This window comes from Perognathus longimembris, chromosome 13 (assembly GCF_023159225.1).
Source record: "Perognathus longimembris pacificus isolate PPM17 chromosome 13, ASM2315922v1, whole genome shotgun sequence".
Taxonomy (NCBI): domain Eukaryota; kingdom Metazoa; phylum Chordata; class Mammalia; order Rodentia; family Heteromyidae; genus Perognathus; species Perognathus longimembris.
Window position 1 is genome coordinate 58,426,869 of NC_063173.1, and position 14,767 is coordinate 58,441,635.

The 14,767-nt window shown below is 52.7% G+C and overlaps 2 protein-coding genes across 6 annotated transcripts; one reads left to right on the forward strand and one right to left on the reverse strand.

The window, feature by feature from the left end:
- The first annotated feature begins 3,336 nt into the window (after nucleotides 1–3,336).
- Kat5 (lysine acetyltransferase 5) lies at nucleotides 3,337–10,962 on the forward strand. Of its 4 annotated transcripts, XM_048359367.1 has the most exons (14): nucleotides 3,339–3,515; nucleotides 3,615–3,681; nucleotides 3,998–4,066; nucleotides 4,156–4,292; nucleotides 4,583–4,738; nucleotides 4,828–4,902; nucleotides 4,997–5,071; nucleotides 5,402–5,650; nucleotides 5,727–5,816; nucleotides 7,481–7,621; nucleotides 7,700–7,793; nucleotides 9,904–10,063; nucleotides 10,181–10,262; nucleotides 10,357–10,962. In XM_048359367.1, exons 1-14 carry the CDS (start codon nucleotides 3,504–3,506, stop codon nucleotides 10,489–10,491), a joined length of 1,542 nt encoding a protein of 513 aa, XP_048215324.1. In that variant the 5' UTR covers nucleotides 3,339–3,503; the 3' UTR covers nucleotides 10,492–10,962. The 4 variants fall into 4 exon arrangements, with proteins under 4 accessions (XP_048215323.1, XP_048215324.1, XP_048215325.1 ...); XM_048359366.1 differs by having other exon boundaries at nucleotides 3,337–3,681; XM_048359369.1 differs by lacking the exon at nucleotides 4,583–4,738 and having other exon boundaries at nucleotides 3,340–3,515.
- Nucleotides 10,963–10,975: 13 nt separating this feature from the next.
- Rnaseh2c (ribonuclease H2 subunit C) lies at nucleotides 10,976–12,197 on the reverse strand. 2 transcript variants are annotated; one of them, XM_048359371.1, is made up of 4 exons: nucleotides 11,790–12,197; nucleotides 11,522–11,700; nucleotides 11,322–11,441; nucleotides 10,976–11,097 (listed from the first exon to the last, which is right to left on the reverse strand). In XM_048359371.1, exons 1-4 carry the CDS (start codon nucleotides 12,139–12,141, stop codon nucleotides 11,071–11,073), a joined length of 678 nt encoding a protein of 225 aa, XP_048215328.1. In that variant the 5' UTR covers nucleotides 12,142–12,197; the 3' UTR covers nucleotides 10,976–11,070. The 2 variants fall into 2 exon arrangements, with proteins under 2 accessions (XP_048215328.1, XP_048215329.1); XM_048359372.1 differs by having other exon boundaries at nucleotides 11,838–12,191.
- Between the last annotated feature and the right edge of the window lie 2,570 nt (nucleotides 12,198–14,767).

Genomic DNA, 14,767 nt, shown 5'->3' on the forward strand with positions numbered 1-14,767 from the left:
TGTGGCTTTAACAAAATACCTGAAGAATGATGTTGATACAAAGACATCGAAGGGTTGGTTGTGCCAGCCTATTTGTGTCGTTCCAGCTACTTGGGAGATGGAGGCAGGAGGACTGAAGTCCAAAGCTGGCCCTGGCCCAAAGCACAGAACCCTATCGGAACTACAGTTCAAAGAAAAAGAACTACGGGGCATGGCTGGAAGTGCTACCCACAGTAACACTTCTCAATACCATGGAAGGAAAGAAAGGAGGGAGGGAGGGAGGGAGGGAAGGAAGGAGGGAAGGAGGGTGGACAGAAAAGGGGAAAAGAAAAGAGGGAGAAAGAAGAGAGGGTGAAGAGAAACGGGGTGGAGAAAGACAGAGAACAAGTGTGTGTTGCTGAGCTGGTGGGGGCGGAAGGGGCAGCTCAGCCGGCTGCCTGTGTTCAGCTTCTGGAGCGGCCCCTGGACAGTCCCAGCCTGGCAGAGGAGCAGGAAGCCAGGTAGCTGCGGACAGGAGCACAGGGCTTCCTTTATGAGAACGCATTCTCCTGAGAAGTGACTCGTGTTAATCAGCCACCAAGCCCGACTCCCACCTTGTGTCCCTCACAGCCAGTGCTATTTTCTTTCCCTTTTGCCGCTTTGGAGATTGAACTCATGACCTCGGGGTTGCGCAGCAGTTGCTTTACCACTCGAGCCATTCTGCTGGCAGGTGCTACACTTTTGAACAATTCTATAAAAATGAAAACATACAGCACGCGCTCTTTCGTGTCTGGCTTCTCATATCCCCTGTTGGGAGGTAGTGCACACCTGCAATCCCAGTGCTGAAGAGATGAGGCAAAAGATCAGGCAAAAGGAGCCTGAGCACAAGGCCAGTCTGCCACTCCCTCAGATCCCGTGGCTCACACCTGTAACCTTAGCAAGCATGAAGCTCTGAGTTCAAGCCTCACTACTGTTAGAAAACACAAAGAAAAAAAGCCACACTAGCCACTCCCATCTGCCTTCGTAGCTACTTAGAAGGCTGAGACCTAAGGCTCACAGTTCCAAGCTATCCCAGACAGGTTATCTCCCATTAACCACCACAAAGCTGGAAGCGGAGCGGTGGCTCCAGTGGTAGAACACTAGCCTTGAGCACAAAAGCTTAGGCACCGTGCCCAGGCCCTGAGTTCAAGCCCAAGGGACCAGAAAAATACATAATATATAATCCAGTTCAAAATATCCACTTGATCCGGACATTTGATTTAAAAAAAAGAACATAAGCTAAGTACTGACTCAGTTCCTAAAATGAGAAGAAATGCGACAAATACCTAATACTTACAAGTGGTCATTCTTAAAATTAATATTTAAAACTTGCCTAACATATAAAGGGCCCAGTATTGATGTCCAGTTCTGTCAAAAAAAGAAAAAAAATACAGTAATTTCCTTATCTGATAGTCTCAATCATTGTTTCTTAACAAATATTTCAGATGTAAAAATTAAATTCTCTTTCATTTTCCATTGACCTTGGTCCATTTGTTGACTTGGAATGCAGAAGCATCCTTAATTTTGGTATACATGTTGCTTCATATAAGTCCACTTTTTTTTTTTTGCCAGTCCTAGGGCTTGAACTCAGGGCCTGAGTACTGTCTCTGAGCTTCTTTTTTGCTCAAGGATAGTGCTCTGTCACTTGAACCACAGCGCCACTTCTGGCTTTTCCTGTTTATGTGGTACTGAGGAATCAAACCCAGGGCTTCGTGTATACTAGGCAAGAACTCTACCACTACCAAACCACATGCTCAGCCCATCCTATTGGTATATTTCATAACAAATTCCATTTCTTCTCTTAAAGTATTCATAATGCACTGTAGCTTATGGCACATATTAAAATGTTCCAATACTCCAGTGGACATTTGTTAGTGTGGAAACAGCGTAACATCTGCAAGATTAGCAGTGTTACAAAGAATAATCCCATGATCAAATGATCAAATTTTAAACAATTATTTTGCCTCCAAACGATGTTTTTTGCTGGGACATCATTCTCAGGATTTTTTTCCGTCCTTTCTTCTCTCTCTCCCTCCTATCTTTTTTTTTTTTTTTTCATGTGTGTGCTGGTACTGGGGCTTGAACTCACGTCCTGGAAGCTGTCCCTGAGCTTTTTCTCTCAAGGCTGAGGCTCTACCACTTGGCTCAGGTCCACTTTTGGCTTTTTTTTTTAAATTTAAATTTTTTTTTTTTTTTGGCCAGTCCTGGGCCTTGGACTCAGGGCCTGAGCACTGTCCCTGGCTTCCTTTTTGCTCAAGGCTAGCACTCTGCCACTTGAGCCACAGCGCCACTTCTGGCCGTTTTCTGTATATGTGGTGCTGGGGAATCGAACCCAGGGCCTCATGTATACAAGGCAAGCTCTCTTGCCACTAGGCCATATCCCCAGCCCCCACTTTCGGCTTTTTGATGGATACTTGGAGATATGAATCCCACAAACTCTCCTGCTTAACACGGCCCCTAAAGATCAGCCTAGGTGGCTAGGCTTAGAGATGTAAGCCATCAATACCTGGCCATTCTCAGGAATTTTTCTTTGTGTGTGTGTGTGTGTGCCTGTCCTGGGGCTTGAACTCGGGCCCTGGGCGCTATCACTGAGCTTTCTTGCTTCAGGCTAGCGCTCTACCACCGAGCCACGGCTGCACTTTCAGCCTTTTCTGGTGCAGATTTTCCTGCCCTGGCTTGCTTGAACCTCGACCCTAGGTCTCGCCTCCTGAGTGGCTAGGGTGACAGGCCCGAGCCACCAGCGCCAGGCCATGTTGTATCATTATTATTGCCAGCTGTGCCACGCCTGTACTTACTACTGTTTTTGGTGGTGGTGGTGGTGGGGCTTGAACTCAGGGCCCTGACGTCGTCCCTGAGCTCTTCAGCTCAAGACTCTACCACTTTGAGACACAGCTCCCCGTCCGGTGTTTCTGGAGATCAGTTAGAGAACGGAGCCTTTCCTCCCAGGGCTGGCCTCAGCCTCCTGAGGGGCTAGGGTGACAGGCCCGAGCCACCTGCGCCCGGCGATGGGTGTTATTCTGTCAAACCAGAAAATCGACCTACAGAGCAGCCAAGTTTGAAATCTCCCTTGGGCTCCTATGCCTGCCCGACGGAGTCTTCATCCGGGTCCTTTCCGCCCACCCACGGGCCCCTCCAGCTCCCCGAACACTCGCGGCCCGCGCGCCAGGCCCGCGGCAGCACCGCGCACCGGCTCCCGCCAGGAGGCGCCAGAGCGCCGACGCCGGTCAATCACCGGCTCCACGTGACCGGCGTCGCGCTCGGCGGGCATCACGTGACCGGCGCGTCCCCGGCCTTCCGCTGCGCACGGTGTAGGAAGTTCCCCCAAGGACCGGGCCCCGAATCTCGACTGCCCCGCTCTCCAGCCGGCCACTTCCTGTTTACGGCGGGGCCGCGGTGCCTTTCAGATGTTTTCCACCGTGGCATCAGGCGGCCCCGGCCCTCCGTGCAGAGAGCCCCGGAAGTGACGTCCCCCAGAGGGGCCGGAAGTGGCAGTGGAGGGAGGGAAGATGGCGGAGGTGGTGAGTCCGGTGCCTGGGGCGGGGCGGAGGGAGCCAGGGGAGGTGGGTAGAGCCCGAGGCCCCCCAGTAGCCGACCCTGGCGCCCCGCTGTCTCCCCAGGGGGAGATAATCGAGGGTTGCCGCCTACCCGTGCTGCGGCGGAACCAGGACAACGAAGATGAGTGGCGTGAGTGACGTAGGGGGGCGGGGCCAAGGAACCCGAGGCGCGGGGCGGGGGGGAGTCGCGGAACCCCTGGGAGAGGGAGGAGCCTCTGGAATCCTGGGGCGGGCCGGCGTGTCTACCCTGGAGGGCGTGGTTCCGAGGTGGACCGGGCGGGGCCTGCAGCTGGGGTGGCACTTGGTGCCTGGAGGGGGCTCGGGCCGGAGCGTCTGAGTGCTGGCCGAGGGGAATCCGGCCGGGGGTTGGGCTCGGTTCAGGCTGTGGGAGGGTGGAGCCTCACGGCCTGGCGGGTCTGAGACCCCTGTCTGTGTGGTTCCCATAGCCCTGGCTGAGATCCTAAGCGTGAAGGACATCAGTGGCCGGAAGCTTTTCTACGTCCATTACATTGACTGTGAGTTCTGGGTCCGGGTGAGGTGGGGCTGCCGGTAGGGTGAGGGGCAGTCTCTGGCGTTCCCTCCTGAGCCATTCCCACTGCTGCAGTCAACAAACGTCTGGATGAATGGGTGACCCACGAGCGGCTGGACCTAAAGAAGATCCAGTTCCCCAAGAAAGAGGCCAAGACCCCTACGAAGAACGGACTTCCTGGGTCCCGCCCCGGCTCTCCAGAGAGAGAGGTGGTGAGTAGGTCCCCCACTTCACCTCTTCTCTGCTGCCTCTTCCTTCTCTCATCTCTTGGCCTTAGGGGCTGGATGGGCAGGAGGAGGCGGCACACTCCCACCTTGACTTCAGCTTGCAAAGGATGGGGGCCAAATTGCACTTTAAGTTTCCAGAGTCCAATGATTATTGCTGAGTCCTTGAGAAAGCAGAGGGTGGGGTCTGATCACTCCACGATGAGGGGCCCCTCCTCCCCTTCGCCATCCCACCACCATCCCCACCCCAGAGGAAGACCCTGGACCTATCTCTACAGCCGGCCTCCGCCCAGGCCAGCGGGAAGACCTTGCCAATCCCGGTCCAGATCACACTCCGCTTCAACCTGCCTAAGGAGCGGGAGGCCATTCCCGGTGGTGAGCCCGACCAGCCGCTCTCCTCCAGCTCCTGCCTGCAACCCAACCACCGCTCAACGGTACCCTCAGCAATTCCAGGGACCTTGCTTTCTTCTCAGGTCCCACCTTCTCTACCTTCTGACCCACCTTTTGTGGTTTCTCTCTGCAGAAACGGAAGGTGGAGGTGGTTTCACCAGCAACGCCAGTGCCTAACGAGACAGCCCCAGCGTCCGTTTTTCCTCAGGTGAGTTCCCCAGTCACCCCGTCCTCCCTTCCACCCTCTGGCAGCCTCCGGCAGGCTCCTCTCACAGCCACTCCTTCTCTTGCCATCTCTGCAGAATGGATCCGCCCGGAGGGCAGTGGCAGCTCAGCCTGGACGGAAGCGGAAATCCAATTGCTTGGGCACGGATGAGGTGTGTCTGTGGAGCAGTGGATGGGGGGAGCTGGGGTGCAAAGTCTAATCAGCAGCAAGTTTAAGACTAAACAAAGGGTAGTGGGCAGTGGGCAGTAGTGCAGGGATTACAAATGTGGCAGAGCGTGGCCCAGACGAGGCCTTGGATAATCTTTTCCACGTTACCAGTTTTTCAGAGTTTTGGTCTCCTTGTTTTGGGAGGTGAGGATTTTGATGCTTCCCCTAGAGCCGCCATGAGGCTTGCGGGAAGAAGCCTGTGCAGGACTGGAAGTTACAGTGTTCCTGCTAAGCTGTCTCCTTTAACCTGGGCTCTTCCACCGCCCCCTGGCAGGACTCTCAGGACAGCTCGGATGGAATACCATCAGCACCACGCATGACTGGTAGCTTGGTGTCAGACCGGAGTCACGACGACATCGTCACCCGGATGAAGAACATTGAGTGCATCGAGCTGGGCCGCCACCGCCTCAAGCCGTGGTACTTCTCCCCGTACCCACAGGAGCTCACTCCATTGCCTGTCCTCTACCTGTGCGAGTTCTGCCTCAAATACGGCCGCAGCCTCAAGTGTCTGCAGCGCCACTTGGTATGACGGGTCCCAGCAAGCTGCCCTCCCAGCATCCCTCCACCAGCCTCTGCCCCTGACCTCCTCTCTTCCTCAGACCAAGTGTGACCTGCGGCACCCTCCAGGCAATGAGATTTACCGGAAAGGCACCATCTCCTTCTTTGAGATTGATGGGCGGAAAAACAAGGTCAGTGAGTGAGGGCGGTGGGACCCGGGGTAAGCCAAGCGAGCAACTGAAGATCAGTTCAGCCTATTTTTTATTGAATTCCTGCTGTAAGGCAGATGCTGGGGGATACAGGTGACCAAGAGTTAAGACTGTTCTCTGAGAGCTCATAGCTGAAATGGGTAGCTGAGATCTGGTGGCTCACGCCTGTCATCCTAGCTACTCAGGAGGCTGAGATCTGAGGATCATATTTGGAAGCCAGCCCAGGCAGGAAAGTCTGTGAGACTCTTATCTCTAGTTCACCAACAAAAAGGCAGAAGTGGAGGTATGGCTCAAGTGAGAGCATGAGGCCAAGAGTACTCACATATACACACTAAGTAGATGTGCCAACAACGATTGTAATCCTATTTTGAGAAGTCATAAAACAAAAGGTCGGTTAGCAGAGTTTAGAAAGTAATCATCCAGGCTTGCTGTGTAGGAGACAGTGAGTAAGGGGACTCTCACAGTGGGGTCCTTAGGGCAGGCACAGAACTCCTGGGATAGTGTATGAAAGGACAAGGGACAGTTCAAGCCAATGGGGAGAGATGGGGTACGAGACAGACTTGAATCTGCCCTGGTGAGAAACCTGAACTGTTGAATGAAAGTCCCCTGTTGTGGGGCTTTGAGGACAGTGAAGGAGAAGCAGGCACCTGGACTGGCTTTGGCTTGGGTGCAGCAGCGCTAAAGGGTGACATTTTGTGAATGTGTGCTAAGTGTGGACCTGGGCATTCGTGGGTATGCCTTGTGGTACAGGCTGCATCTGGCTGGCCACTCAGGAAGTAGAGGCAGGTGGACTGGAAGTTTGAGGCCAGCCCAGACATAGTTCACAAGATCCTGTCTCAGAAACAAAATATAAACAAAAGGGCTGGTGGCATGGCTGCCGAACACACTCAAGGCCTTAGGTTTAGTGCCAGATATTGAAAGAAAAATAAAGCAGGCTGTGTCTGAAATTCCTCTGGATACTGTGGGTGTGAGGCAGCCAGATTATTCATATTTCTGGGGAATTCCCTAAAGCTGTTGTTTTGTTCCAAGCACATAGAATAGTAGCTTAATTCCCAAGGTGAATGACTGTGAGCTAAAACCAGTAGGATTTTCAGTCTTGCCAGATGGGCAGAGTTTCTGTCTTGAGACGTGGTAGGAGTCTAACTTTTTTAAAAGTTAAAAAAAAAAAAACAGCAGGGAGACCTGGTGCCAGTGGTTCATGCCTGTCATTCTAGCTACTCAGAGGCTGAGATATGAAGACTGCAGTTCAGAGCCAGCCCATGCAGAGTCCAATGAGCTACCCAAAAGCAGGAAGCGGAGCTGTGGCTCAAATGAAGAGCATTAGCCTTCAGCAAAATCAGCTCCAAAACAGGACCCAGGTCCCGAGTAATCAAGTTCCAGGACGGGCACACACACAAGGACCCAGATGGCAGTGGAGGCCCCCAGGTCAGGCTTAGCAAAGGAAACCTGCCTGTCTAGTAGGTGACTGGACATCATTATGGAGCTGGTGTATGGACTCTTTGAGTCGTTGCAGAAAATGGCCCTACCTAAATAGGTGTCAGTGATCTGATTGATGAAGTAGGTTAAACCCCAGGAAGCAATCGCCATCACCTGTCCACCTTGGTCATAGCTCCCCAAAGTCATGACAAGACCTTTTTCCATTGCAGAGTTACTCCCAGAACCTGTGTCTTTTGGCCAAATGTTTCCTTGACCACAAGACATTGTACTACGACACAGACCCCTTCCTCTTCTATGTGATGACAGAGTACGACTGCAAGGGCTTCCACATTGTGGGCTACTTCTCCAAGGTCAGCTCTCACCCAAGCTGCCTCTCAGTCCTGCCGGAGTCAGGGCCCTTCCCTGCCTCACCTGCACCTCTCTTCCAGGAGAAGGAGTCTACAGAAGACTACAACGTGGCCTGCATCTTGACTCTGCCTCCTTACCAGCGCCGGGGCTATGGCAAACTGCTGATTGAATTCAGTGAGTATGCATGCTGCCAGCCAGGGCCTGGAGGGACAGGCAGGTCCAAGCCCAGTACAAATACACCCTCTCCTCCGTCTCACAGACAGGACAGGACAGGCTGCCGTCATTCTCAGCCCTGTCAGTACAGCCCAATTACCAGGGAAGCTGACTAAAGACAGAGGTGGGACTCAACCAGGGTCTCCTGCCTTCTGGAATAGGTTCCCAACCCCTACTGCTTTTTGGCCAAGTCTCTAAGCACCACTCAACTTTTCCCAAACTGGGCTCATCTCTTCTCTGGGCCTATTCCACGATACAAGTTATTGGCCAAGGACATGTCTCCAGGAGCCTTGCAGGCAGGTGTTCAGAAGGCTGTTAACACAAGGCCAGGCATATCTATGACCCCGGTTACTTGGGAGGTGGAGGTGAGGATTGTGTTCAAGACTGGCCCATGCAAAAATGTATTGAGATCCTGTCTTAAGCCTGGTGTGCGGTGGCAGGCACCTACAATCTCAGCTATATGGGAGACAGAGGTAGGACTGCAGCCCAAAGCAGTAAGTGGCAATACTCTTTTTGAAAAATAACTAAAGCAAAAAAAAAAAGGGTTGAAAGCATAGCTCAAGTGGTGGAGCACCTGCCTAGCAAGTAAAGGGCTATGAATTCAAACACCAGCACCGCACCAAAAAAAAAAAGGGCAAAGAAAAAGTCTTTGATCAAGTCACCAAGTGTAAGATAGACTTGGGCTGTTCTTTTTGTTGTTCCAAGTCTATAATCTGTTGACGCCCACGAGGGATGCTTGGCTCTGTAGTGTCCCTCAACGCGTCTGCTTTCTAGCCTCACTTCACCTTGCTCATCTCCGCACTCCCTGAAGTGCAGGAATATCTAAGTTCCCACATAGGAATCAGAATTCTTGCAAATTTGCCTGATGAAGACACTCATCTGATATGACCAAGATCATGGCTCACTTGAGAAATTTTTATTGATGAAATGGTATACCAAAATGGGGTCACATCGTGGGAAACTCAGCTTGGTAGAGCATGTGGATGAATACACAGGGAAAAGTCAAGACTTGTGGGGATGGATTTTTGTCCAACAGGGCACCCCAAAGCACAAGTCTAGATAGTTAATAAGGTGGATCGGCACTGGGGGGGGAGATGGGCACTTGTAGCTGTGGGTGAATTCGGCCTTGGTGGGTCCATGAGGACTACATGCAAGGGGCCCCAGCAGAGTAGAGCAAGAACCCGGTGCGCCTCTCCTACTTCTTGCTTCCCCTCTTGACACCAGCCTCTGTTCCTCTTACCACAGCAGACTGGGCAAGAGGGTAAGACTGATGAGTTGTCATATAGCAAGGGTGGAAAAGCAGAGAGGTCCAAGGTTCACCATGAGGCCAATTATGGCTGCAGGTGAGGAAGGGATTCTGTGTCTTTCAGAGACATACCAGGGCCATAGTAAAAAAAAAAAAAAAAATACAAGTCCCTGAGGAGGAGCTATGAAGCCACTCCGGCCTACAAAGGTTGAGGATCTCACCAGGGTCTATCTGGCAGTGCCCAGCAGTCCGCACAGTAGGCAGAGGCTGCAGTAAAGGTCTAAGTCACTTACTTGGCTCTGCATAATGGCCCTCGGACGGGAAGCACCTAGAATGTGCTTTCCCACTCTGACAACCACACAAGCTTCTTTGCTCTTCTATCAGCCAACACTCCCAGTTAGGGGGCTGATTTAACAGATTCAAGCATCCTCAGCACTGGGCTAATGGTGGCTGGCCTCACCCTTCCTCATGTCCCCTAGCCAGGACACAGGGGAAGAATAGCAAAGGGAAATTGGTGGCATTTTTCTCTCCATAAGCCTTTATGTCTGCATTTTCCTAGTTTATGTATAAGCTTTCGCTGGCTCCTGAGTACCCCTGGATCGCAGCTGCCGCTCGGTGCCTTCAGCCCTCTTGCAGATGAACAGTGAATGTCTACTTGACCTTTCTAAGGAAAGGTAGGGAGGGACAGAGCAGAAAAGCCACATAACCCAAGGTCACAAGTGCCAAACATGAGGATTAGGGAGAGAAATAGCTGCTCCTCTTGTGTGGTTGCCTGTGTACACTTGTGACTACTCACCTACCATCTCCTGCTCCACACTGCTTCAGGCTATGAACTCTCCAAAGTGGAGGGGAAGACAGGGACCCCTGAGAAGCCCCTTTCGGATCTTGGCCTCCTATCCTACCGAAGTTACTGGTCCCAGACCATTTTGGAGATCTTGATGGGGCTGAAGTCGGAGAGTGGGGAGAGGCCACAGATCACCATCAAGTGAGTTTGGCTTTGTACCTGGGCAATGCATGGTATGATACCTGTACCTGGGGGTCCCGGGGACAGATGAGGGCCCTCAGAGGACCTGACCTTTGCAACCTCCCCCCCCACCCCCAGTGAGATCAGTGAAATCACAAGCATCAAGAAAGAGGATGTCATCTCCACCCTGCAGTACCTCAACCTCATCAATTACTACAAGGTAGGAGGCATGCCAGGGAAGTAAGGCAGAGGGTGTAGGTAGAAGGCCCTGTGTGGCTGTGGCTGACTGTCTGCTGGGCCCATCTCCTATCCAGGGACAGTACATCCTGACTCTGTCAGAAGACATCGTGGATGGGCATGAGCGAGCTATGCTTAAGAGGCTCCTTCGAATCGACTCCAAGTGTCTGCATTTCACTCCTAAGGACTGGAGCAAGAGAGGAAAATGGTGACCAGGCATTGCCCATCACAGCACCAAGAGAACTGAAACAGGACTGGCAGCCCATCTGCCCCCAGTAGGGCTCCCAAGAGGCACACCAAGGAAGACAAGGCAGCCAAGGGAGACAGGGCTGAGGACAGTTCCAGAAGACAGGCCTGGGAGGGGCCAGGATCAAGACCAGCCCAGGGCCAGGCCAGCTCCAAGGACAACTGGCTATATGCCCAGGCCTGCTCTGAACCAGGGACCAGAGGCAGCCAAGCAGCTGTGTACAGTACTATGGAGCTGGGGACACTGTACAGAGGGTTGGTGATTGTAAAAATTTCTTTTGTAAAGTAGGAGCTGGGGGTGGGGTGGATGCTGGCTGCAAAATTCTGGCCTCCCTTGCTCTAATTGCCCCCAGCAATAAATTGTCTCTATAGGCCAGGGCCACCAAAAAGTTCTTGTGGAAGAAGGAAGCATGTTGCTTTGGGACACCAGTGTGCCCTGGGACTCACAGGTGCTGTGAAGAGGTTTATTGGGAGAACAAATCTGGTGGCTCCAAAGTGAGGAGCTTAGTTACTGATGTGAAGGGTTCGAGCTTTCAAGCTGTTTCTCAGTCCTCAGGCACCTGTGCGTGAATCTGCAACGGGAAGTCACCTCCACTGTAGCAAACTACGCGATTCCAGAGCCTAGGTGCCCTAGCTGCTCAAAATGCCACCCCTTTACCGGCCAGAGGAGCATATGGGAGAAGCCATGCCGCCCACCCTCCTCCCGTGGTGCTTGGGCGCGAAAGCCGCAGGTCCACTGGGGACGAGATTCCCGAGGGGGCCAGGCGCAGGAGGAAGCCGTCCCCGGCGTACTCACCGCTGCGGCGAGGCGCGGCCAGGCCAGCGCCCCGTGGACTTTGGCGTCGGGGCCAGGGGCGGTCTCCAAGCCCCAGAGGGTGAAGCGGCGGAAACGGCCGGTGGCTCCGATAAAGCGGTCCTGGGGAGGGGGCCCGCTCAGCACCAGAACGGCCCACCCCTCCACCCCCGCGCCCCGGCCTCCCCGGCCCCTCGGCTCACGAAGTCCCGCTCCAGCAGCTCCAGCTCCTCCGCTCCGCCGTCCTTCCGGCCCCCCGAGAAGTCCTGCCTCCTCGGCCCGTCGCCTTCTCCCTCGGCCACCATCACGTATCCCTCGAGGCCGGGCGGCACGGCCACCTCCTCGCCCCGGAGGCTGCGGCCCCGGAACGATACGTGGAGTCCTGCCGGGGGGAGAACCAGGTCCCCGCTCAGGCCGGCCCGGGACCCGCCCGCCCCAGCGAACCACGACACCCAGGAGCCCTCGCGGCACCCGTGAGCGCGCGGAGGCTGCCGGGAGCCGCGGCCGCCAGCGCCTCACCGTCGGGGCCCTGACGGATGGCAGGCGTGAAGAACTGCTCCACGGGGGCGGGCCGGCTCGCCAGGACCTCGCAGGGCAGGAGGTGCAGCGTGACCGGGGCTGCATCCCTCAGAGAATCGGGGCGCAAGTGGACGCGCTGCCTCTCAACGGCCGTCTCGTCGCTGCTCTCCATCATCCGACGCTCCAGGCAGAAGCCAAAGCTGGCGGGTAAAGCACGCAGGGCATGTCGGGAGGCTGGCGCCACGGCGCAAGCCCTTATGGGAAGTGTAGTCTGGAGGGCCCGGGCCGTGTCGCGGAGCCTCATGGGATGTGTAGTCTTCAGAGAAGGCCGGCTTTCCCCACTGGCAAGTTCCTGAGTTTCCCTTTAACAATTAAAAAAAAAAAAAAGTAATCTCTGTAAAAAAAATTTAATGCTACTGCGAAGCGTGCTCTTTTTATGTCCGCGAGGAGAGAGCCTATTTTTTAGTCTAATAGATCCACCAACGCTTTTCTCCAATTTACAGAAGCTATTCTCCGTGTCTTGCAAACCTGTGTACAAGGAAAACTTTTATTGTTTTATGGAAGACTTTTATCCCCCTCCCGGTCCTCGGCTTGAACTCAGGGCCTGAGCACTGTCCCTGGCTTCTTTGTGCTCAAGGCTAGCACTCTGCCACTCCAGCCACAGCGCCACTTCTGGCTTTTTCTGTTTATGTGGTGCTGAGGAATCGAACCCAGGGCCTCATGCATGCCAGGCAAGCACTCTACTGCTAGGCCGCATTCCCAGCCCCAGAAGACTTATTTTTTTGTAGTCAGATTTATAAGCTATTTTGTATTTTTTTGGCAATACTTTTTAAATTTAATGGTTGTTCACATACCCATCATACATACTTTGTCAAGTTTTTCCTTAAAGTAAACATGTAAAAGAAAGGCACCAGTGGCTCACACCTGTAATCCTAGCTTCTCAGGAGGCTGAGATCTGTGGATCACAGTTTGAAGGCAGCTGGGGCAGAAAAGTCCCAGTGAAAGTACTCAAGAAAGCCAGAGTGGCTCAAGTGGTAGACCAATAGCTCAGGGATAGCACCTAGGCCCCGAGTTCAAGCCCCAGGATTAGCAAAAGAGTAAGTGGCAGAGTAAACCTGCTCATCTCATGGCTATTACACAAAAAAGAGGGAGAAAGGGCTCTGGTTTCATCATCACCTTTGTGCAACATATCTAATGGTGGAGCAGCCCCCTACTGGCCCCACTTCCCGGGACCGCTGCCCTGGGGTCCACACAAACCTCTGGGGAACACTTTTTTCCTCTGTGCTGAGGATTTTACCCAGGGCCTTCTTCGTGCTAAGTACACTATCGCTGAGCTACAGTCCAGCTCTGGGGGCACAAAAGATGCAGGCTGTATCAAGATGTTTGAATTCAGGATCTCTCACTGCGGGCAGGCGCTGGACCACTTGAGCCATGCCTCCAACACTAACATGTATTTAAGGGACACTAAGCCATGTCTTTTCATGGCTCGATAGCGCATTCCTTTTTCATACTGAATAATATTCAATTGTTTAGATGTATCATTTGCTTACAGAAAGAAATCTTGGGGGTGGTAATATGGCCTAGTGGCAAGAATGCTTTCCAAGCATACATGAAGCCCTGGGTTCAATTCCTCAGCACCACATATATAGAAACTGGCCAGAAGTGGTGCTGTGGCTCAAGTGGCAGAGTGCTAGCCTTGAGCAAAAAGAAGCCAGGGACAGTGCTCAAGTCCTGAGTCCAAGGCCCAGGACTGGCAGAAAAAAAGAAATCTTCGTTGCTGCTAAGTTTGGGAAATTATGAGTAAAGCTGTTAGCGGCATGCATGTGAAAGTTTTTATATGGACATATGCTTCCAAGTTGTTTGAGTAAATACCAGAGCATATAGTTGCCGGATCATATGGTAGGGAGTGTGTTTAGTTTTGTAAGGAACTGACAAACTAGCTTCCCAAGTGCCTACCTTTCACTTTCCAACCAGCCTGACAAGAGTTCCTATTGCTCCACATTTTTGCTAGCACTTAGTGGTTGTCCATTGTGGATTTTGGTCGTTCTGATAGGTGTGGGGTGATAGTTGGCTTTCCTTGTACTGGCCTTAAACTCGCTATCCTCCTACCCTGCCTTCTAAGAAGTTGGGATACAGGGGCTGGGAATGTGGCTTAGTGGTAGAGTGCTTGCCTAGAATGAATAGAAAAGGCCTGAAGTGATGCTGTGGCTCAAGTGGTAGAGCTCTAGCCTTGAGCACAGAGAGGCTTAAGGACAGGGCTCAAGCCCAGAGTTCAAGCCCCAGGACCGGCAAAAAAAAAAAAAAAAAAAAGTTGGGATATAGGCAGTGTGCCACCACTTCCTGCTTGCTCTTTGTGTTAACCTCTATCAAGAAATCTTGCTATAAATGCTTATTAGTCCTACAAATTGTGCTGAGATTCTGTTGTTGCCATTTGTAGTATTTGGGCTGAACTCAGGCCTTGGCACTTGATAGGAGATACTCTACCACTTGAGTCATGCCTCCAGCTCTCTGCATTTATTGTTTCAACTGACAGTCTCCAAGTTCAGAGAATACCAGACCTAATGGGTTCATTGGTGATGTTTGTAGAGGGTGTCCCTATATCACACAGGCTGGCCTCAAACATGCCCAGTTCCCTGAGTCCTGGGATTATAGGTGTGTTCCAGAAACATGATGGGTAAAGTTACCTTGGTTTTCTATGAACTTAGAGACCATCAAACCCCAATTCACAGCCCATTGGTGAGGATCCTAAGTCATGCCCTGGGATTTGCAGCCAGCAGGCAAAGACTGGGAAAGGTGAATAAGGCAGTCTGCGGGACTGAGCCTGTAGCCTGTCTTGGTGCAGGCTGGAGGTCATCTGGTGTCAACACTGGAAAAGCAGAAGGATGGAATGGTTTATGGGACAAAAAGATGACAGCGAGTCCTTACATGGG

What these genes read in the sequence shown, in the direction of transcription:
- Kat5 (XM_048359366.1), top strand. Translation starts at nt 3,504, where the DNA reads ATGGCGGAGGTGGTGAGTCCGGTGCCTGGGGCGGGGCGGAGGGAGCCA. An exon ending in AGGCCACAGATCACCATCAA is followed by an intron (nt 10,064 to 10,180) that starts GTGAGTTTGGCT and finishes CCCCACCCCCAG; the next exon opens with TGAGATCAGTGAAATCACAA. An exon ending in ACCTCATCAATTACTACAAG is followed by an intron (nt 10,263 to 10,356) that starts GTAGGAGGCATG and finishes TCTCCTATCCAG; the next exon opens with GGACAGTACATCCTGACTCT.
- Rnaseh2c (XM_048359371.1), bottom strand. Translation starts at nt 12,141, where the DNA reads ATGAGGCTCCGCGACACGGCCCGGGCCCTCCAGACTACACTTCCCATA. An exon ending in AGCTGCTGGAGCGGGACTTC is followed by an intron (nt 11,442 to 11,521) that starts GTGAGCCGAGGG and finishes CCCCCTCCCCAG; the next exon opens with GACCGCTTTATCGGAGCCAC. An exon ending in GGCCGCGCCTCGCCGCAGCG is followed by an intron (nt 11,098 to 11,321) that starts GTGAGTACGCCG and finishes TTCCCGTTGCAG; the next exon opens with ATTCACGCACAGGTGCCTGA.